This window comes from Oryza sativa, chromosome 12 (assembly GCF_034140825.1).
Source record: "Oryza sativa Japonica Group chromosome 12, ASM3414082v1".
Lineage (NCBI taxonomy): Eukaryota > Viridiplantae > Streptophyta > Magnoliopsida > Poales > Poaceae > Oryza > Oryza sativa.
Window position 1 is genome coordinate 22,166,496 of NC_089046.1, and position 22,984 is coordinate 22,189,479.

Sequence of the window (22,984 nt, forward strand, 5' to 3'; positions counted from 1 at the left end):
ATTTGGCATCGTCTGAAAAAATGATTTTGCTATAGTGACGACAACGACAGAGGCCAATACGTGCAAACCCTACGCCGAAAGAGCGAATTGAAAGAAAAAGTTGGCCTCTCTCTTCACTGCTCATTTTCAGCGTGCGATCCACACGTCCCCCAACAGATTCTTATGCCCTCACCACACCACATTTCTCTCTCTAGATTTCTCTCTCTCTCATGCACAATTGCACAGTACACGATTCTCCTCTTCCTCTCTCTCATGCACGAACGCTATAAAAACCCATGTACACCCTGCACTCGATCGCAAGCCACAACAAACATCCATCACTGCAGCAAATCATCATCATCATCATCATCACATACACTAATCGATCGATCAGCAGCAGATAGCTAATTAAGCTTGTTTGATTAGTTTCGCCGGAGATCGATCGATATGGAGAGGGTGGCGAAGCTGTCGACGGAGAAGGCGGTGGTGATCTTCACGGCGAGCAACTGCCCGATGTGCCACACGGTGGTGAGCCTCTTCTCCGACCTCGGCGTCGGCGCCGCCGTCCACGAGCTCGACCGCGACCCGCTCCACGGCCGGGACATGGAGCGCGACCTCGCCCGCCGCCTCGGCCGCTCCCCGCCCGTCCCCGCCGTCTTCATCGCCGGCAAGCTCGTCGGCTCCACCGACCGCGTCATGTCGCTCCACCTCGCCGGCAAGCTCGTCCCCATGCTCAAGGCCGCCGGCGCCATTTGGCTCTAGATCGCTCATCATAATTAAGCTCAATTAATTAATTAACCTTTCTAAACTTCACTGTTTTAATCGCTACTACATTCGTTTTAAAATATAAAAATATAGAAGATTCTTATATTTTAAGATGGAGGGGGTATATTTTTACTACTACCGTTATATATATTATATATATGTTATTTACACATGTGCAATGCACCTTTGTATTGCATGCACGTGTGTAAAAAAAAGGCACACATACGAGTTTACCACTTACGCGAGTGACTGAGAAGTACTATATATATCTTATCTAAGAGAGATTATCTAAGAGAGACTATACTCACCTGAGGACTGCCAATATTTAATTGTTAGTTTGATATACATAAAGGGTGAGTGAGTTTTGCCGCTAGCTAGCATTAACTAGTAGCAATTACATATGAGGGCGAGGAATATATATAGCGAGTCTTTTACATGTAAAATAGGCTTTAATGTTATCCCTCTCCAGCTCTTTTTTCCAATGAGAGCTGTGTTTTGTAACCTCGTGATCGGGAATATAATGAAGCATTTTAATTATACATATGCCGGCGCCTAAAATAATTGTGTCATCTATACCATTCTCTTACAAATATATGATGCAATCTAGTGGCTGATATGTTGTACTAACTCTAGTTAATTCGTCTCTTTCTTGAGCAAAAGTTTCTACATATATATATGTGTGCCTCATACATGGAATTTGAGAATTTATCTGACAATATATATATGTAATACATATATATAATTTGCTATTCAAATTAAAGCATATATACATAACCACAACCCGCTAGGCAAGAGGTGAAAACTCGACCCGATTGAAATATTCCAACGAGTGCAACTGGGTGGCGCTGGGTCCATGCAATCTAACAAATAAATCTAGTAGGAATCCCTTTTTGAAGGCGATATTCTAATATACAAATGCACACGTACATATATATCTGCAATTAGATTGCATATACTACCCTCCATCCAGAAATATATAGAAGACGCGGTTTGGTTATCGATCCAATGTTGAGTTCAGACTAACGATTAATTCGATATAATATTTAGGTTTTATCATAAAAAAATTGATGCTGTTGGATTTGTGTTTGAAAGTGCTATGATTTTGTGGACTAACGAAATAGTGTAAGAAAAGTTCACCATCGAAGCTTGTTATTTTTCTGGGGTTGTACGTATATGAGATGGACGGTAAAGATGCATATAGATTTCCATTCGTGTCACCAGCTACACAAATCATCCATTGTTTTGATGATTTTGATCTATATGCATGCAAGGACACAACCGAATAAATGTCGAAATAATTCAGGATGTTTAATTTTTCACTGATTTCAATTGTAAGAAGAAGTCCTTTCCTTTAATTTTACCATTGTTGTTGATTAATGAACTACAAGACCACACAGGCAAAGCCCCTGCCGCATCAAAATTTTTAGAGTGCAGGGGTGTGTGTGTGTGTGTGTGTGTGTGTGTGTATAGGAATTTGAGTTATATATATATATTCCAAGTTAATTAATTTGATTGTTGGAGGTGTCTTCCTCTGTTTTTTTAGTACTATTTTAGAGGTTCCACTACCACTAACTCATATAAAAGTAATGATAGATGCTTCATCCATCACATTTTAGAAAATCATTAATCGTGAATTCTCATAGTATCAGATTCCATGTGACATGCCATTTTTGTCTCCAACCTATTTAGTAGATGTATGCAGAAAAGTAAATGGGCCGTTATTCATCACATATATTCTTGAGAGATTGAAGGAAGAAGTCCCACTCATACAAACTCCGTTTGAATTAGCCCAGTGTGAGTTGGTAGGGTGCATGGCCTGGCCCAACTGAAGAATAACTTGCTTGGCAATCTGATTGGATTGTAGGGATCATATATATTACTAGTATGATTTCTCCAACAACTTTCTACATTAGCATTATTAAATAACTATCTTGTTTGTAAGCTAACCCACCCCCCCCCCAAAAAAAAAACTTTTCTCTCTTTTAGTCAACACAAGTCAGAAGTGTTGGGATACGCGTAGGCTACGATAGTATGAATCAAAATTTCCTATCGTGTAAACCAAGAACCATGCAAGTATTAGATCATAGACCGTTACCACTCGACGCGCTGCGCAGCGGAAGAAGGCGCTAAGAAGTCGAAGGAATTCTCGCGAAGTAGCGCGCGTCGATGTAGAGAAAGTAGTCGATCGCACCGGCTCGACCTTCTCCTCCTCGTGCGTTCTCCTCGCCGTATTCCCACGCCGATCAGCACCGCAAACCAGCAGCGCCTCCACCGGTATCCACACGTACAGGGACGGAACACCACGCGCAGATGTGCTAGCACCCGCGTGCGGCTAGGGTTTTGCTCGGGGAGGGGAGTGACGGCTAGGGTTTCTCACGTGATGCAATGCATCCGCCGGTCACACCCCTCACGAATATATAGGGTCCATCACTCGGGCCTCCAAGGCCCGTAGGACTTCTATTCGGATCCCTATCCGAATTAAGCTCATATTGGATCTCCATCATATCCCCTTATTCCGGCCCATTAAGCGTGCGACCCTGTAGGTTCATGTATACTCGGCTGTAATCCGAAAACTCCTTTTCGGTCCACGCGTCAACAACAGCCCCTAGCAGAACGTATTGACCCACCGGGCATACATAAAGATCATATCGGCTGAACCTCTAGTGTATACTTGTATGAACCCCTTTGCCTCACGATATCAATTAAGCTCAAGGCTAGATAGGTGCCATCCTCTAATAGCTCAATCATTCACTTGAACCTATTGATAGATTATATAACTTGTGATTGACTCCTCAATCACCTTTGGCATGGCCATGCACTTCCATAATCTACAACATCGAGGGGCCCAGAGATATCTCTCCATAGGAGGGGCAAATCCCATCTTGATTATTCATATCTCACTACATGTTTCACAGCATACCCGAAAACTACTTTTATAACTACCCAATTACGGAGTAGCGTTTAGCAGTCCCTAAGTAAGCTACTACACATGTTGGGAACCATGATAATCTCAGGTCTAAGGATTCAACACCAACACTAAATGAGATCACTGATGACACAAACACATATGGCTCTTGCAGTGTCTCATGTTGGGTCTATCCAACAACATGTTCACCAACATGTGTCCACATTATTAATTTGGTATCTCTATACCATGATCCATAAGACATGATCATCAATTAATACATGTGCTGATCATTTAAACATATTTGTTCCACATATGATATTTGATCAGGGATCCTTTAGAAATAGTAACAAACAACATAAAGAGTCTCATGAAAGAATTACATATTCATTAACCAATAATGAGTTATCTATTTCAAGGAACAATGTCGGACAAATATATAAATATAGTATGTGATACAATCATCTTTATGATTGCTTTTAGGGCATATCACTAACGAGAAGTACTCAAAAAATATATCATGGTGAAATAACAAAAGACTCGATTTTCACCCTGATATATTTCATACTTTTTTATCGGTAAACACAAATATAATGGAGAAAGCATTCTCAAATCAATGGGAGGTGCTATTGGCAAGCTTTTCAGATAAATCAACGATATTTGTCTACTCACTACACGAGTTTTCCTGGCGGTTTGTGCCACTCAAGAAAAATCATAATCCTTGTAGTGATTGAATGATCCATCCTCTCTCTGTTGATCTATAAGCTAGAGCTAGCTAGCAAACCAATGTACAGTATATGCTAATTGAGACTAAACTATCTCTTCATCCAATCCAGCAGTCTTGCATCATCTCCATCCAATGCACATACATTACATTATTTGCCACATTGGCTGAAGTTAGAAGCTTCCAAGCATGAAGTGGTCCAAAAGATGCCAAAAACAAAGGAGGTAGCAGCTGGTACTATTTGTTCTCTATCTCTTTTTTTAAGGTGATACAATTTGTCATACATTAAGTAACATGCAAAACCAACAAAACCACCCAAACTTGGAGGCCATGTGACTTGTGAGAGTTGGTAGTGACTTGGAGGCATGGCACACTCCAAAAACCAGAGCAATAATATAACTAATCCATATCCATTGCATGGACATGATGCATGGTCTCTCACTTTCAAGTTATGAACACCCCAAAAAAAAAACCTCTCAAGCTAAGATGAGCCAAGCCAACAAACAACTAATAAATATGGAGGAGCCCTACACATGTCAATGCAATATTGCATTGCATCAACCAATCGGATGGCTCGGCTCTTATGGGCATAGGCGGATCTAAGGGTGGTCCTGGGCCATCAAAAAATTCTTAACCTAATATATATATATATACACATATGTGAAAAGAATTTTTTGAAAAAAGAAAAAAAGTATTTTAATATATTATGATGCACATATCCATTTAATATTTAGAGTATTTTAAAAAATTATATAAGTGTATCACACATATAAAAATTATAGATTCGCCACTGCTTGTGGGCTGTCCGATCTTCGATCGATGGCGTCGGGTAGGTGGACAGTGTACTGTACATCATGGTTGGCGACAGCAGATGGATGCAGACTACTGTTCGTTAGTCATGTTTGGCGGCTCAGGGCCCATGCATCATGTTTCACTGGCTTATGTGACATCCCGTGTGAGCACATGATATTATAGCTTGATATGGAACATCCTTTGGTTTTTTTTTTGTTAATTTATTCTTTTTGTTATGATGTGGTTCATGTTTCCCTACTCTTTTGTTTTATTCTAAATTAGTTTAGTAAAACTATCATACGGGATATTTGTTTGTCTCTCAAAACTATGGAGAAGACCAAAGTTTAGCCCTCATCAGCTATCGTATACGGTACCATTCGATCCCTACAAGATTAAAAAAAAGAAAAAAAAGAGAGAGAACATAATGTATACATATAATTCTTTTACCATTTTCCTTAATGAAATGTTTGCTTCTTTTTACGTTTACTTGATACTTTAATTTACAGTAGTTCTAATTAAATGTGCTACACTAAATTTTACCCCTATTAACCACCTCTTCAACCTATTTGGCAGGCATTGCATAAGAAAAGTTATGCATAAATAACATTTTGGTTACATGATATAAAAACATATGGTTTCCTAAATACACAACTTCAGTGAAAGAGACTAACTAAACTTTTCATTCTACTCGTTATACCTTAGAGGCTGCCAATCATGCCAAGTTAGAAGTTGCGACTATAGGATGGCATTCCCCAATTTTATTTATTGGGTGAAAATTCACACAGAATTAATCTAAAGCTAGTTTTAGGTCCTGTTTGTTTCCACTGCAAGGAGTGGATGAAATTTTGGATTTTCATGACACGCTTTTCAAACTGTTAAACGGTGCGTTTTGTGCAAAAACTTTCTATATGAAAGTTGTTCTAAAATATCAGATTAATCTATTTTTCAAGTTTGTAATAATTAAAACTTAATTAATCACACATTATTACCACCTCGTTTTGCGTGAAACACTTCATCTTCATCTTCATCTTCAGGAGATTCAAAGACCACCTTACTCTCAACGACCTGAATTAGTTCCTCTGTTGGTTAATATAGATTCCCATTTATATAAAAGTTTTCAAGCTTTGTAAACCTTTGCTAACAATTATCCTAATACAACAGTTATGCTTAGTGAGTTAGCCTGAGTTCGTTTCTTGCCGTTCCCAACTCTTATCCCTTGTTTTTCGCGTGCACGTTTTTCAAACTACTAAATGGTGTCTATTTTACATAAAAGTTCTAAAGGAAAGTTGTTTTAAAAAATTATATTAATTTATTTTTCGTTAATTAATCACCCTCTAATAAACTGCTCCGTTTTTTGTGCCATTGGGGAGCGCTCCCAATCATTAGAAACAAACACAGCCTTAGTGGCACAGTGGCATCAAAGCTTCAGAGTATTGTATGAAACCACATTTATCCTGAGGGAGTAATATGTACTCCCCTGTTTTATACTATAAGATATTTTGACTTTTTTAAGTCAAACTTTTTAAATTTAATTAAATTTACAGAAAAAACATAATAATATTTTTAACACAAAATAATCATATTCAGTGTAATGTTGCTAAATTTTTCTACAAATTTAATCAAACTTTAAATTTGATTAGAAAATAATTAAACCATCTTATAATATGAAACGGATGAGTGATTAGCTTGAGAATTTCTGTATTATGAGAATTTATGAATGAATTGGTTCTGTTCCAATAGTATGATCTGCACATAAGATCCTGACAAGAATACGGTTAGTTACAGTATCATGATGGGGTGTGCATTGTCAGATGGGATTGAATGCGGCTGTTGGCTGCGTCATACCCTACGTGTTGCTCCGCCTACACGCCTGTCACAACTCGATCTCATATTGCTTTCAACAACAACAAAAAAAAAACATTCATTATTCATACAAATTTGGGTTTAAAAATTCTGCTAAAGATTTACTCTCTAAAAAGTCCCGTGGCCTAAAATTACGTCGTGTGATTTTCAGTTTAATGGAAAGAAATTACTCCCTCCGTTCACAAATTTAACCTGATTTATCACAGCCTCTAACACTCCCTCTCAACAACAAAATCAAAACTATATTTCCACAAATTTCACGCTAAAATTTCTGCCAAAGATTTTCTTTATAAAAGGGCTTTGATTCTTTGTTTAAGAAAACGTTGCGCAGCTGCAAGTTTAATGAGAAAACAATTAGTAGTACTCTCTCCATTGGCAAATTTTAATTCCATTTTCTCACGGTCTCTAAGGTTAGTTGTTTTCATTGCAAAACACTTAAAAGTAGACAATTATATTCACACTAGGTTGCCCAACCTAGACAGCTGTCACGCATCCAGGACCTTCGGCCGCTCATCCAACGGTGAAGGTAAATGCTCAGGACAAAAGAAAAACAAAAATAATAATGCATATATCTCTAAAAAACATTTTATCCGTCATCTTCTTACGTTGGGGGCATCGCATAAAATTAGTCCCAAAATATAAATTCTCGGTCTATTTTCTCTCTTCACCGATAACAAACAAACCCACATTTTGGGTTTGTTTGAGGGAGTTTATAACCACTACATTTTCTCCCAAAATAAAAAATATCATACTTTAGCTTCTCATCTAAATTCTGAGAATCTGTAGTTACAAAATCTAGAAGCTCTGGTTTCTTCAGATTCTCAAATCTATTGACTAGTTGTTTATCAGAATTTTAAGCTGCTCAAACAACACCCTTTAGGGGTTAAAATGGTAAGAAGCGGTCGGAATCGGTAGCATCTCTACGTAAACGACCCTCGATCGATCGGTAATTGACCATGTTTATGATTTATAGTACTCAATCTCAACGTTAATACGATGAAAAAAAAGACGATGTCTTTTATATGAAAAACTACGCTTCGATCGATCCGGAATTTCCATCATTTCACCGGTTATGTCCATGCCAGTACTCTAAAATTCACAGGTGAACAGTAAAGTGGACGAAGGGGAAAAAAAAACCTATCAATTCCATTCCGTTCCACCTACTATTTGTCCTGCAGCTGCAGCTGAGCTGCCGTCTCTGTAGATCACGCACCTTTCTGGCTTTCAGCAACCCCCCTTTTCACCTCTACTCTCCTCTCCTCTCCCCGAGACCGAGACACCGAGACTGAGTCCGTGTGTGTGTGTGTGTGTGTGTGTGTGTGAGTGAGAGAGAGCAGAGCAGAGCAGCGGCTTCACCGGAGGCCTTCTCCCGTCGGAGGTTGCTGATTCTTTCTTGGTATGATATCCATTCTTTTATCTGCTGCTGATTCTTTCTCTGTTCTTTCTTTCTTTCTTTTTCGCTGTGGTTCTCGATGAATCCGAGGTCGAGCTCTTTCTTCTTTCTTCTTCCTGGTGAGGTCAGCATCTCCTGTTGCTGTGGTTTCTGGAGAGAGAAGCATATATCCTGCATTTTTTGACTGCATTCTCCTTCTCGCCTTGCCTGCCTCTCTGCTTTCTTGGATTTCCCAATGGAAAACAATCGATTCTATTTTACTTCATTTTTGTGGGGCGGTTTCTTGTTCTTGCCCCAAATCGAAACGCCCGCATTTTGCTCAACATTTTTATTGGCGTCTTAGTCCCCCTTTTTTTCCGGCACGATTTGGTGTGGTCAAGCCCAACTACTCCAGTCCAGTCAATGTGCTGTTTACTACTTATTTACTGTAAATTACTGCATTGACCCGTTTGCACATTGCAGCTCAGAGAACAAATCAACAATGTGCAGTCAGGTGGCTTGGTTCTGAGAAGAATTTGGGGGGAGGAAACACGGCTAATGCCGAATATGTTCGGGTTCTCGAGGAGCCGGATGAGGATCGGAAGGTGAAAAATTTGTTCCATGGATTTCACCAATTTGGTACTTTTGATCCAAAGCGAGCTATTTTGTTGTTTGGTGGTTCAAAATTTACTGTGCTTACATGAGGTGGCTTACTGTGATGGGAATCTGGTGGATAGATTAGATTGTACTCTCCCAATTTTGTTACTTTCGATCCAAAAGGAAAAATTCTTTTATTCGGTTTCTTGTGGTCTCAGTACAGCTATTATTTTTGGCAATCAATCAAGGACCTTCACCTGATTTAGTTCATGGCCATTTGCACATTATTCTTGGTTTAATGTTGTAAGTGTGGTCCAGGAACATTGCTGGTGAAGAATGCTTTCTTTTGGTAAACTTGCTATGTTCAGAATGGTAATGCTGATACAGCAAGTCCTATAGATCCATTGTAAATTTGCGGAGCCGGTTAGCTTTACGAAACCCAGTTAACCTACCGGTTTCAGTGATTTCGTCATATGCTATTTAAGTCTCTCTTTTTTTTTACAGTCAAATTTCCTTTTTACATTTTGGTGCTAAATCATATTTACACAATTGATTTGTTGTTACCTCGTTTTCATGATTGCCTTTCCTTTTAGAATAATCTTTCATGAATTTATTGTTCTTATAGATCGAAAGGGCACTCAACAGATCCTTTGGACAGCTCTAAGAGTCCTTCAGGGCTTGTGAAGCACCTCAGCCTGCCTAATGTGAGCCTTTGTAACTGAAGTGCTTGTCTCTAGTCTTAGTACTGATATCAATATTTTGGCAACACTTGGATGGTTTAGCACCCACCTTTGTTTCAGGGGGATGACCAAATTACAACGTCAGTGAGTGGCCGTGTAGATGATCTCGCCTTCCGTTGCTCATCTGACACATATGATCTCGACGACCGCGCTTTGGTTAGCTCACGGAACTGGGCTGTCCTTTCTACAGAGGGCAGTAGACCATCACCGCGTTTTGCGGTGAGTACACGTCTGAACTCTAGCTAGGATCAAGTCTGCAGCTTTCATTGATATATCCAGTTATCCACAACTCCACATATGACATATCAAACTCCTGTTTTTAAACAGCATGCAGCAGCCCTTGTAGGGAGCAAAATGGTAGTGTTTGGTGGCGATTCTGGTGATCAATTGTTGGATGATACAAAGGTAATGAGATTTTGACTTTTGTGTGTTGGTAGGGAATTTCACTTGAGCACTACCATTTATTTGTCCACTAACAGTTATGGTATCCATCAGATATTGAATTTAGAGAAGCTTACATGGGACTCTGTAGCTCCTAAGGTCCGTCCATCGCCAAACAGACGTCCGTCAAAGTTGCCAGCCTGCAAAGGTCATTGTCTGGTATATCTCTTGTATCTCACTGCTGTTGGTATGCAAAGGTCACTCTACTTCTTTGTTTTGATCAGTCTTTTCAAGTTATAAGGATACCTCTCCTCTCACCTTTTTTACTTCTTTTAGTAGTGGAACTAGGGACAGAAGAAATATTTATACATGGGACTTATATAGCAAGAACCACTTGCTTCTTTTGATGTCTAGGTCCAATGGGGGAACAGTGTTATTCTTGTTGGCGGTAAAACTGAACCTGCATCCGATCGTTTAGCAGGTTTGATCATACTACTTGGTTCTGCAATATTGGCCACTTCCAGATATGTTACATTTCCTTTGGCTTGCTGCAGTGTGGACTTTCAATATGGAAACAGAGGTTTGGTCACTTATGGAAGCCAAGGGTGATATCCCTGTAAGTTATGAGAAACATCAAGAACTACATTTTATTCAAACGTTCTCATGAACTAACAGAATTATCTTGTGGTACTGTTTGTAGGCAGCTCGGAGTGGCCACACGGTGACCAGAGCAGGTGCTACATTGATACTTTTTGGTGGTGAGGACACAAAAGGAAAGAAACGACACGACCTTCACATGTTCGACCTGAAGTCATCAACATGGCTACCTTTGAACTATAAGTAAGTCATTCTTCCAGGAACCAAGCATTGGCGCATTGCAGGAAAAGGAAGGATTTATAGATTTTAAAACGTAAAAGGCTCGTAGTAGCTAACAATCTATTTGTGTCCTAACTCCCAACTGTCCTGATTTACAAATATCAAGTTTCAGAATTGTTGTTTCAATTAAATTTGCATTCTTTATATTAATTGAACCTCAAAACTGTAGAGGCTCTGGACCTTCTCCAAGATCCAATCATGTAGCTGCACTATATGAAGATAGGATCCTTCTGATTTTTGGAGGCCACTCAAAATCCAAGACCCTGAATGATCTGTTTTCTTTGGATTTTGAGACAGTAAGTTGTATGAGATTTCTTGTATCTCACAAAGTATTGCTAAAGTAGATTTTCCTTACATAGTTATCTTCTTGTTAGATGGTATGGTCAAGAGTGAAAATCCATGGTCCTCATCCAACACCTCGAGCCGGTTGCAGTGGAGTTCTATGTGGAACTAAGTGGTACATTGCTGGCGGTGGAAGCAAGAAAAAACGTATGTTTCAAGCTCTCAACTTATGGAAATAGAATTGGAAATGAGGTCTATTTCAGTTTGTCTCTGAGAAATCACACTTTCACAAGAATGGTTTATCTTGATTATAGCAGTTTGTAACAAAAAATATCGAATTCTCAGGGCATGCAGAAACCTGGGCTTTTGATGTTGTAGAATATAAGTGGTCGGTATGTGTAGTACCCCCTAGTTCCTCGATTGCTACAAAGAAAGTAAGTTCTTTTCAATCTTGACACTCTTGTTATGGAAATAAATATAATTTTACTAAATCAGTGGAAAAATGCATCTGTTAATGTCAACTTTTCTCATAATAGTGATTATATTCCAAAGAAAAACTTAATGTATTTTTCTTCATGGCCAAAGTGAACTTATCATCTCATATTCGCACTAGTTGCCATGTTATCTCATTTCATCTTTTTGCTGAATAAGTAAAAAAAATCATGCAGGATTTCAGTATGGTTCCTTTGTACCACAGGGACAAAATTGTTCTTGTTGCTTTTGGAGGAAACAGAAAGGAGCCATCCGACAAGGTGAAATATCAACACTTTACATAAGAGCATTTCCTTGTATTTAGTTAAAGAGTTGAATCCTAAATTTGAATAAAAAAATGGTCAAAATGTACTTTTGCTCAAGGTATTAAAAACTCAACAAATAACTTTGTTACTGTCAGATTCTGACATTTACTTCTTAACATAATTCGTTCTTCAGACATGGTAGTTTTGTTTCTACTTGAAATGCGCCGGCAGCTGAATATGTGAGACTATCTGCAGGTTGAAATATTGGTGGTACTGCAAAATGAACATTCTTTTAGCAGGCGGTCTGCACCAGATGTAGATCCTTTACTATATGAATACTCTCCGAGCACCAAGGAGCTTGCCAGCCATCTTAACAACTGTGCTCCTTTGTATTCCAATAGTTCTGTTGCAAGGCACAGTCTCGCTTCTACGGTAGAACACCCACCTAGAAGGGAATTACTCTCTGAGCCATTGTTACAGAATCCAAATTTGGGCGCTTCACTCCACAGGCAGTTCCATCAATCAGAAGCGTGCAGTTTAGCCCAAAAACTGCAGAAACCGATCGACGATGACAAGTACGATGACACTGATGATTGTTCTTCATGTCAAGCAAGCACTGTAAGTGCTGCACCTTCAATTCAGTTCAATAGAAAAGTATATTATCTCTTCCCCTGCATAACAGATTTTGTAACTTACAGCCAAAAGAGTATCGAAGCAAGAGAACTGGAACTGATGCTCAGATTAACATGGCCAGAATTTTATCCAGCAAGGAAGAAAATCTGGAGACCACGGGATCAAGTGCAAGAAGGATAGCAAGATGCTCTTCAGACATTAGTCATCTATACAATACAAAAATAGTAGACTTGATCAAAAGAAGCTCTGCACTTGAAGACCAGCTTGCGACTGCCTTGGTGAGCAAAGAACAGGCGGAGAAGAATTTATCGTCGGTCATCAACAGCAGGGAGCAGCTGGAAAGGAGGCTTGCCAATAAGGAAAAAGAAGCTGAGATGCTGAAGGAGAAGATAGCAGGCTTAGAGTTGGCACAAGAGGAGTCAAACAACCTCTCGAACACCGTTCATGCCGATAATGTGCGTCTGGAACGTGAAGTGGCATTCTTGAAGGCCATTACAGATGAGACTCAAAAGGCAAGAAATGCTCATTTTGATTGTTTAATATGAAATAATTTAGCTGCATGCTTTGCATAGCTGTACTGACTGAACTTCATCCATGTAGGAACTCCATTCGACCCGCCGAGTTTTAGCGGGAGAACAGTCGAGGGCATTCCAGCTCCAGGTATTTAAATTTTGAGTGATGCATTACTGTCCCTTTATTCAATATTGCTTGCTTTTCTTTCTAAGTTGTGATGCATTAAAGTTGTGAAGTTATCGGTAAATTTAATTGAAAAATGTCAAGCTACAGACTTATGACTATCTATTTCTCAAGGCATGTCAAACAATTTGGATAATGAACAATAATTACTGGCACTTAAGTTTTCTTCATCAGCACAAATTATTGTTCATGCATGCAACACAAGAAAACTCACCTGACATTCTGATCGTGCTTTGATCAGGTTGAAGTGTTCCATCTCAAACAACGGTTGCAGATGGAAGGAAGAGCGGGAACGCCAAAGAACCCTCCTGTTTAATCCATAGTAAGCAACAAAGAGCAAAGTGTGTTTAGTTCATATGTTTACATCTCTGGAATAATAGTGGTTGTGTGTTTGTAACATCGTCTTGTACATCAATTTGTTACAGGAGTGGAGTGTATATGTAATAACAGGGTTCGGTTAACCATTCTGTTACATGAACTGATACAGATTTGTAATTTGGCTGAGATTTTGTGTGCAGTTGATGAATTTAGAACAGTTTGCTCATGATCTGGTGTAGATCCATTAAATTATTGAAATGATTTTTCCTATTTGTTCACAGGACTCGTTGCTTGCATTGATGTAAATTATTCCTAAGGACAAATAAAATGCAAATACCATTAGCTGATTGTTCCTAAGGACTTCACTTAATTCTGAGAACTAAATTCAGCAATTCAATCATCCAACATAAATAACTTGAAACCTTTGTCTAAATATCATCATCCACTGTACAGTTGTTGCTACAACAGCATGATCCCCAACTGGTTACACCATGAGATGACAGAATTACACACATTATATTACTCATCATCTTCATCTTCATCGTCGTCATCATCTGGCAAAGCAGTGTCATCGCCAATGCCTTGCAGCAAGGTGTCCACATCTTCACCAAGCTCTGCCAGTCTCGTGCTCAGCTTCTCCACCTTGCTCTGCTCCTGGCCCAGGCAGACGAGGAGATCGTTTAGCTCCGCCTCGCTCTCCTTCTCTGCCTCCTCCTTCGCTTCCGCTTTGATTGCTTCCACATCGGGGTAGGGTGCACTGCCTCCCTGCCGCAAGGCCTTCACTTCAGAGTCAAGACGGAAGTTGGCCTGTTCAAGGCTGTTGTAAGCATCTGACAGGCTCTTGAGATCAGATTCCAGTTTCGCTGCGAGGTTTCGTTGGTTGCTAGCTTCGGCTTCGATCTGGGTATGTTCAGCTCTGAGTGCCTCTATGCGTCGGGTTGCTCCTTCGAGTTCTTGTCTGAGGGATTCGATTTGGACCCTTTCTCGGCCACTGCTTGGTTTCTGTAAGGAATCAGCGGAGTTGCCACCACCAGTTCTCACTAACTCTTCTGCCAGCATTGCATTCCGACCTAGCAAGTCCTGAAGAAAAGTAAGTAATGCCATTGTTAGCTTCTACAATGTCGAATGCATTGTTGTAAAAACTACTTCCTCCGTTTCTTATTATAAGACTTTCTAGCATTACCCACATTCATATATATGTTGTCTAGATTCATTAACATATATATGAATGTGGACAATGCTAGAAAGTCTTATAATATGAAACAGAGGAAGTACTAACAGCCACAGCCAACCAATATCTGACTGACGTTCTAGGAACTGTTCATTGGTCAAGCGTAAGGTTTATGGGCATTTACAACTAGCTAGTATAGCGATGCCAGTATATTCTTGCTAAAGTGAAGTTTCTGAATATTCTCTTCAAAAACAAAAAAAGAAAAGGAAAGAAAAGAAAATAAGAATTTCCCTAGTCCAGTGAGTTTTGCAGGAAAGCATCTTAACGAATGGTAAGCAAGTAGTCATTTGTCTCCTTATCCTACAGGCAAAGTCCTTACAGACTTTAAAGTATAAAGCTAAGCTTTACCAAAATGTGGAAGTGACCAAATCTTTCCTTCAGATATGAAAGGATTTGAAGCTCATGTAAACTATTGTCTAGAATTACCCAAAACTGTTTATTTAATCTTCTCAGAATGCACTCAAAAGTAGGTGATCTTTAATAATTGACAGGAAACTAACCTGCATTTCATTGCATTGTTTCTCTACAAATGACTTTAGCCGCTTGATGTATTCTCCATCAACTTCCCCATTCTTCTGCTCCAACTCAGCAGGTATAATTGCAGTTGCGGTCTTTGTTCGACTAAATATATCCATTATATTGTCCCTAATATCAGTCTCAAGCTTACTGAGGAAACTAACAAAATGTGAATCAAAGATTTCTGACAGGACTGGATGCTGATCGCCTTTATTTATTTCTTCCTCTTCAATCTCTTGGAAATCTGACATACTATTTGCACTTGACCGTGAAAGCTGCTTGCGGTTCTGCTGCCCTGATGATGAATGTGCAAACCTTTTCCGCAACTCATCGAACCTCAAGAAGTATGTGGATAGGCCAATCTTCTGACTTATAGCATCAGCAACAGCAAAGGCATCTCGGCCCTTCTCCCGGCTTGCATTATACAGGACACAAGCACCTAAAACAACGGCAGCCAATCCACGAACACAAGCACTGTAGCGTTTACTTGAAGCAAGCTCGATAATGTAGTTCAGATGTACTGCTGATTCCAAAAGGCAATCTACGGCATTAGCACAATCCACAAGCCATACAATGAGTAACCGGAGAATGACTGGCTGAATATATGATTCTTCTGGTTGACCGCTTTGGCCATTTTCTCCTTCTGCTGAAGCTGCAATAGACAAACATGTAACAATGCGGTGCAGTAGTGGCTCAGTGCGTCCCAAGGAAGGTGCAGGTGTTTCAAGCTGAATTTGCAGTACCTGAAAAAAATGGTTTTAGAAAGCAATGCGTTAGGGTATACAAGAGATTGTACACACAACAAATCCTGCCTTCGTTAAATAGTAGATGTATAATTGAAAGAAAATAAGGCATATAAGATTTTCTGACATCACGAGGTGCAGAACAGAAGTACACAGAGTGCAGAATATACAAGAGTGCATTTACAATGATAACAAAGTCAGCCAGTAGGCATAACCTAACAATGAAATGGGATCATATAATTGAGCCTATGCACAATGCTAAATGTAGAACTTGTCTCAATGTGGTCACGTTTAGGCAACAGTAGTGAAGTTAAATAATCAATTATCAGCAGTTGGATAGTTGCTTCACTAGACAATTCTATAGTCTATACAATAATAATTCACTGAGATAAAAAGGTGTAAGGGAACATACACGATCTTTGCATTGCAAGTTGTCCTTGATTATGTGAGAAAGAACACTAGATGCTCTGCAACATGCCTGAAATTTTAGGAGCAAAAGTCATACTCAGCATAAGGGCAAAACTGCAGGTATCACAAGACAACTCAAACTATAATATCCTTTATTATCTAGACAAAATTCCTTCCTACAAAAAATGCTAAATGAGAACAGCCACATCATATAGAGTAGAAAAACAACTGGAGCAATGTTACAATCCTAGGTTGTTTCATAATAGACGCTATAGATATTTATGAATTCTCAACATGTATACTTTCATCATCAAAGTAGTCAACCAACAATACGCTTGAAGCATTAAATGGTCGAGCAGTTTCTTTGAGTATTGGTGGTGTCTTAGGTTTACAAAGACATTACCTCCATATCTCCATTATCATCACTTGACACCAGAGCTTGCAGAAGTATACTGTTATTACAGTAGAAACGTAAGTCAAAGATAAAATTCCATGCATGACAAAAATGGGACTTGTATACTAACCCCTGTAGTAATAAGATGCAACAGAAATACAAACTTGTATACTAACCTTCCAAAAGGCATGTCAGTAGTGGCCCCAAATGTAGCATGTGCTTGATTTGGATGTGGAGCAATCGTTGATGCTAGTAAAGCCTGGCCACCAGGATTTTTCTGTTCCACAAACAGCAATTGTACAGATTATTATTTTGTACCAATAATCTAATGTACACAAACAAGGAAGACCAAGAAGTATAGCAGACACTGCCAACAATTTCAATTCAAAATTTAGAAAAAAAAAATCATGGAATATTGGGCATCTGATCAAGAATTCCTGAGAGAGAAATAATGCTTCTTAGTCCATTACATGTTTCCTTTTAATACAGTGTACCTTTTTAAAAGCCTTTCATTCCCATTTCCATTTTGCAACCCAAAGTGCATTTATGTTTAACAATCTTCTTAGGTTGATCCAGAAACACTTTTGAAGTAGTATATTATTGTTGAAGCAAAAGAAAATACGAGAATGGAAAAACACCTCACAGAAACACTTGAAGACATAATCAGCAGCAACAAATTCTTGTGCTAAGGAGGTTCGCAAGATTATAGAAAAGATTGCACTGAGTGCAGGCTGAACATGAGGATCTTCCCCAACTTGCTTGCTCGCAAGAGAATCAAGATTCTGAGGATTTCTTAACACCAAATTACCAATGCATCGCAAGGCCTAGAAAAATAATGGTCAGTTGTGAAAAAAGCACAAAAATGCTCAATAGTACAGATTAAGTAATAGAACTGAATAAAACTATTAATGGTTTATATGTAACTCACCATACAGCGGAGAGCTACAGGGGCCCACTGACTCTCCACGCCTAACAGTAGAAGGTGATCCAGAATATTTTTCTGCCATGTTTGATTGAATACATAATATAGAAGCTTAATTATGTGTCATAACACATTGCAAAAGAAGAGTTTGACGGAGAAAAGGACACCTGAGCTAAAGCAGTTTGGTTGGTGGTCTTGTTAGCATCTTTACCTGGCTCACCAGATGAGCCTCCTCCCATCAAAAGCAACTCAACAGTATCTAAAGCACCGAGAAGATTTACTGTCTAAAGAAACAGAGTTCTAACTTGAGCAAAATGTTGCTAATGTATTATTCTAAGACAAACCAAACTAGGCATTCTTCTGAGGATGGAATGTGAGGCCAAATAGCTGAGCAATGAACAGCATACCTTTTGTTGAGTGAAATTGAATGCACTGCCTCTCCTTATCTTTAGTATTGCTATCAATGGATCAAAGCCGATTGTCTCTTTCAGAAGCATCTGATATCAGCATTAAGTAGTGTCAATTAAATTAGGCAACTTAAAAGTTCAAAAGATTTTGAGCCAAATATAAACCTGATTGGATGCATTTTGTCGGATTAAATTATTTAGCAGTTCAAGGCAATCCTGCTCCAAGGAAAGGAACATATTAGCAAACTTGCCTATGCAAGTACAAAAACATAATAAAAACTGACTAAAAAAGGTTTTAAACTAATGTCAGATAATTAACAACATTAAATCATCTAGTGGTTATTAGATGATCACCTGAACAACAACACCACCATCAGAGTATCCTTCCTCTCTGATAATGCTAAATATTTTCTCAAATACACCCTCAAATACCACAATTTTTTGAATTTCCTGAAAAAAAAAGATGAATTAATTGTCGTTTTATAATTATAGAAGTACAGTTTAATCAAGATTTATCTATTAAACAATACATCAACTAAGAATACGAAAAAAGCTCAACCTCAGCATCCCTGGTCAGATAAGTAAGAAGTAACAGTGCTTCATTCCTTATGACCTTCAAGATACAACAAAGATATCAACAATGTGAGCTATATAAACAGAATCCAAAGTAAACAGGTTAAACAACAGGTACACGAATAGAGAGAGGAAGAGAGAGATGGTAATAAATTGATTAAGAAATATGGAATCACAATGGAGTTAATGACTACCAATTACCGCAGCATAAGTAAATATCTTATCATTTGCAAAAAGAACTGCCTTTCAAAAGGCCAAGTTCCACTCTGGAATCTACAGTAGAACAAGGTGCTAGTGAATTGATAGTGTTTTCCAGTAGTAGTGCGTACTGTGCACTTGAGTACGCATATAACAGTTTGTTCAGAAGAATAGACACAAGCCCAGTTCCACTTGAATGTACAGTACTCATGTTGGAAGTCAAGCTAGCTAAACTACAACTGTGTTTTATGTGTACAAAGAGTGCATACAAAATAATTGCATGCACTTTCAGCAAACATTAGAATGCTATGACACAAGGACAGGCAAATTTTGATGGTAAAATAAGAGAAATGGCATGAATGGCATGTGTGCTTCCTCAGAGTTAAGGATGCAGAAGGCAGGGGAAGTTAGGGTTCAAACCTCCCGATCCATAAGCATATCCATTAAAACTGTTATGCCCCGGGGAATCAATAGAATTGCCTCTTGTAGTCTGTCATACGGAAAGAAAATAAAAAGGAGTTATAGAGGGCTCTAGCATATCGATGACATCTCAACAGAAAATGACTTACGGGGCACCTTTTCAGCGAGTTCGTAAGTAGCGCTGTCAAAAGCTGGATCGTATAGTACCGCACATAGAAATCCTCCTCTGACTTCAAAACAAGCATGAGGGGAAAATATGTCATGATTAAACAAAGGAGGTGAAGTCCATTACTTGCCATAGAAACTCAAATGTTCGCTCACCAATAAGCTCAAAAGAAGAGAGATATTCTCAGTTTCTCGAGAAAGCAAATCAGAGTTCACTGATGCAGGCTGAACCTCAGTTTTTGGTCCTTGCGAGGTTTCAATAGGAGTCAGTGCACTCACAAAGGTTTCTAGAGCACCTCTCACAAGCTCAACATCTTCACGGTCTTCTTTTAAAACGTTGAGGAGAACAGGAAATCCTATTTTCCATGTTAACAAATAAACGTATTAAGTGTCAACCACACATAACCAATAGCTGGTGAATGAATGGCTGGGCTTCGAGTAAGTGAAATACCCATGGCTCCAAATGACATCTGAGCAGAACGAGACTCTGCCACAAGCGACTGCAGCTCGGTCATGGCAGACCTCCTATCGTCAGATATGGTGCCATTGCTTATGCGATCAAGGAATCTCTCAACATAGCTGCAGCACAGAACACAGTCAGAAGAGCACTTTCCAAATGTGGCATACACCAACAATTTCCTTTTCTCTTCAAGCTAAAGATAAGCATGTGAGTGTACAAGGGAACTAGTAACAGCTTATACCAAAATGCCAACCAACCTGTCTTCCTTGGACTCGGACCTCTCATTTCCGAAAACAAATCCCCCAATCCCCTGCGAAATTGTACACACCAACACAGCATAAGGTCGAGAATTATCAAACCACGCCGATCGCCTCCCACATCATCGCAAGCATTATACATCACACGGAGCAACTACTACACACAACAAGCTCTGACTATCTGATACAGCATTTGAGAGCTTAGAGAGAAAAAAAAAACTGTAACGCCCTAGGTGTCTAGAACCCGCCCCTGCTACCGACGCAGCGCTCGCATCGTCGTCAGTCTCCCTCCCAACCTAGGGCGGATCCCACAACGCGCACGATTCATCAGGTCGGGAGAGGAGAGGGGAGGCGGGGAAAACCGCTCACCTGCATGATGTTTTTGCCGGCGTTCCCGGCGAAACCCCGGAGGTTGATGGAGCGGGAGTCCATCGGATCGCGGCCACCTGCGAATTGCAAGCAGCGAGGAACACACGCTTTAGTCGGATCACCCGCAGCCCACGGGATGGACGAACACGCGGCGGCGGCGTGGGGTTGGGGGCGACGCTTACCTGGGGGATAGAGAGAAGTGCGAGTGAGATCGCCGCAGCGGCGAAGGCGGCGGTGGCGGAGGAGGAGGGGATCGGGAGTTGGGGTTGGATTCGGAAGCAAGGCGAAGATGGGGGAGGGAGGTGTGGGTCTCGGCCTCGGCCTCACGGGGGATTTGGGTTTGCGCGATTTGCTTGAGCGTGAGATGACGTGGCGTCGTCGCGGTTCCAAATTTGGAAAAAATTTGGTCAAATCCTATCGTAGTGTCGACTAGTCGTCCCGGTCAGGTGTCACTAAGTTCTTGAGAGTTTAAATTGGATGTTGGTTTGGGATACAGAAATTTTAATATGACAAGTTTTTTTTAATAATGAAATTAGATTAATTTCAGCATTTGCTTCAACAACAACTACATAGTACATTAAATTATTATAAAGAATGAAGCATATAAGACTCTGCTTAACAATTTGAGATTTGAAAAACTTATTTTATGGACTCAACGCTTCGTTCATTTATCGATGAGTGACGAAGATTTTCAAGGCAAGCGAAAAAAGAAAGATCATTAATACATAACTAATTAAGTATTAATTATTATAAAATTAAAAATGGATTGATTTGTTTTTTAAACAACTTCCATATATAAATTATTTTGCAAAGTAGGTATCATTTAACCGTTTAAAAATATGTGTTAACGGGGAATAAGAAAAATTAAAGTTTGGAGTCCAAGGAAGATAGTATCGGCAATAACAAAAGGAAAAAGTACAAATTCCCCCGAACTATCGCGGTCGACCAAATTACACCTCTGAACCCGAAAACCAGTCATCGTTCACCTTGAATTTTTAATACCGGACAAATTACCTCCGTCGACCTAATCTAAAGCGGTTTTGGCCAACGTGGCACACGTATGACAATCCAGTCAGTATTTTATCTTTATCTATTATAAAAGTTTAAGATGTTTTTTTCAAACTATTTCGTACGTCGTATTATCCGATTTCGCTTCAGGGTCACGCCCCTCTTCGTGTTCGCTTGCAAGAGCCAATTTTTAGTCCGATTCCATTTGTTTCGCTCGGTTTGGCTCCAAAACGTGTGCGTCCACACGGGAGGAAGAGAGAAATCGGAAAGGAAGACAAGACATGATTTCTGACGCGCGCCCTTCTGCACGGTCGGTCTGCCTCCTAACTTCTCCTGACCTCCTCCTAATTAACCTCCTGATCAGTTTTAATCGATGAATTTTATCATGCTGTCACATCACAAGTTCAGTTCGATCAAGCACGTCTATGTCCGTGTAAATACAGGACTCAACATGTGAACCATCCCTTTTTTTTATAGGGCTGTTCACTTTGTACCAAACTTTTTCTGAAAATACAATATAAATATAGACACTCATAATACATAGACTATTACCCCTATAAACACACGTATACATACTCTACGCCTATAAGCACCCCCGAAAAACTGGACTGTAATTTATTTAGATTGATGAGGTTACCACAATTGATGAGGTCACCACAAGTGACTCGTTGTGGACAGGTACGTCGTATACCATTGAAAAATAAATAGTTGTAAATACAAGCACCCGTATCAAGTATAGAGTTTGAACCCAGGTGGGCTCAGTCTACCATAAGGTACATTAGCCACACTCACTTCGTATTTTGTTGCCAAACTTAACCCTAGCTTTAACAAAATCTGGTGAGGCAACAATCTAAATATCCATACGCGAACGATTTTTTCTTTCCGCGCACGCGGTAAGTCCGGTTTTTAAAGTTTTTTCCTCTCTCTGGTCCAATCCGGACGCGTGTTACACGCCCCGCCTCAGCTGCCAAGCTTCCGGTTTTCTTGGTCCATGTGTTTTTTTTGCCACTTTCTTTGCACACGAAACGGTTTATTTTCCGTGCACGCAGCAAGTCCGGTATTTTTTTGTCTTTTTTTCAATCTCATCTTGTCTGTCCGCACACACACAGCGTGCCCCGCGTCAGCCACCATTGGGCCGAACCCTAGCGCCACTGCCACGTCGTTCTATCTCCCCGTATGTTTCCTCCAATCAATTACAAAAATCGACTCCTCATTCCTCCATCATCATTTTCCCCATGATTTTCTCTGCTAAT

At 39.7% G+C, this 22,984-nt stretch overlaps 3 protein-coding genes across 6 annotated transcripts; 2 read left to right on the forward strand and 1 right to left on the reverse strand.

Moving 5' to 3' along the window:
• The first annotated feature begins 296 nt into the window (after positions 1–296).
• Positions 297–1,284, forward strand: LOC4352426 (glutaredoxin-C15-like). The gene has a single exon (NM_001423558.1). It carries the CDS (start codon positions 427–429, stop codon positions 739–741), a length of 315 nt encoding a protein of 104 aa, NP_001410487.1. The 5' UTR covers positions 297–426; the 3' UTR covers positions 742–1,284.
• A 6,938-nt stretch (positions 1,285–8,222) lies between these two features.
• On the forward strand, positions 8,223–13,886 carry LOC4352427 (tip elongation aberrant protein 3). 4 transcript variants are annotated; one of them, XM_066306296.1, is made up of 18 exons: positions 8,223–8,424; positions 8,884–9,005; positions 9,623–9,701; positions 9,780–9,956; positions 10,065–10,142; positions 10,233–10,337; positions 10,533–10,599; positions 10,673–10,734; positions 10,819–10,958; positions 11,164–11,290; positions 11,369–11,483; positions 11,622–11,710; positions 11,945–12,028; positions 12,269–12,631; positions 12,712–13,158; positions 13,247–13,306; positions 13,584–13,664; positions 13,768–13,886. In XM_066306296.1, exons 2-17 carry the CDS (start codon positions 8,959–8,961, stop codon positions 13,656–13,658), a joined length of 2,115 nt encoding a protein of 704 aa, XP_066162393.1. In that variant the 5' UTR covers positions 8,223–8,424; positions 8,884–8,958; the 3' UTR covers positions 13,659–13,664; positions 13,768–13,886. The 4 variants fall into 4 exon arrangements, with proteins under 4 accessions (XP_066162393.1, XP_066162394.1, XP_025877718.1 ...); XM_066306297.1 differs by having other exon boundaries at positions 9,798–9,956; XM_026021933.2 differs by having other exon boundaries at positions 13,584–13,886.
• A 158-nt stretch (positions 13,887–14,044) lies between these two features.
• On the reverse strand, positions 14,045–21,029 carry LOC4352428 (golgin candidate 6). Its single transcript, XM_015764545.3, has 19 exons — positions 20,906–21,029; positions 20,724–20,800; positions 20,355–20,407; positions 20,089–20,216; positions 19,794–19,993; positions 19,629–19,702; positions 19,473–19,542; positions 18,841–18,894; positions 18,636–18,731; positions 18,447–18,497; positions 18,282–18,371; positions 18,042–18,158; positions 17,881–17,952; positions 17,591–17,776; positions 17,129–17,229; positions 16,962–17,010; positions 16,563–16,628; positions 15,392–16,150; positions 14,045–14,740 (listed from the first exon to the last, which is right to left on the reverse strand). The coding sequence occupies exons 2-19, from the start codon at positions 20,784–20,786 to the stop codon at positions 14,180–14,182; spliced, it is 2,790 nt and encodes a 929-aa protein (XP_015620031.1). The 5' UTR covers positions 20,787–20,800; positions 20,906–21,029; the 3' UTR covers positions 14,045–14,179.
• Between the last annotated feature and the right edge of the window lie 1,955 nt (positions 21,030–22,984).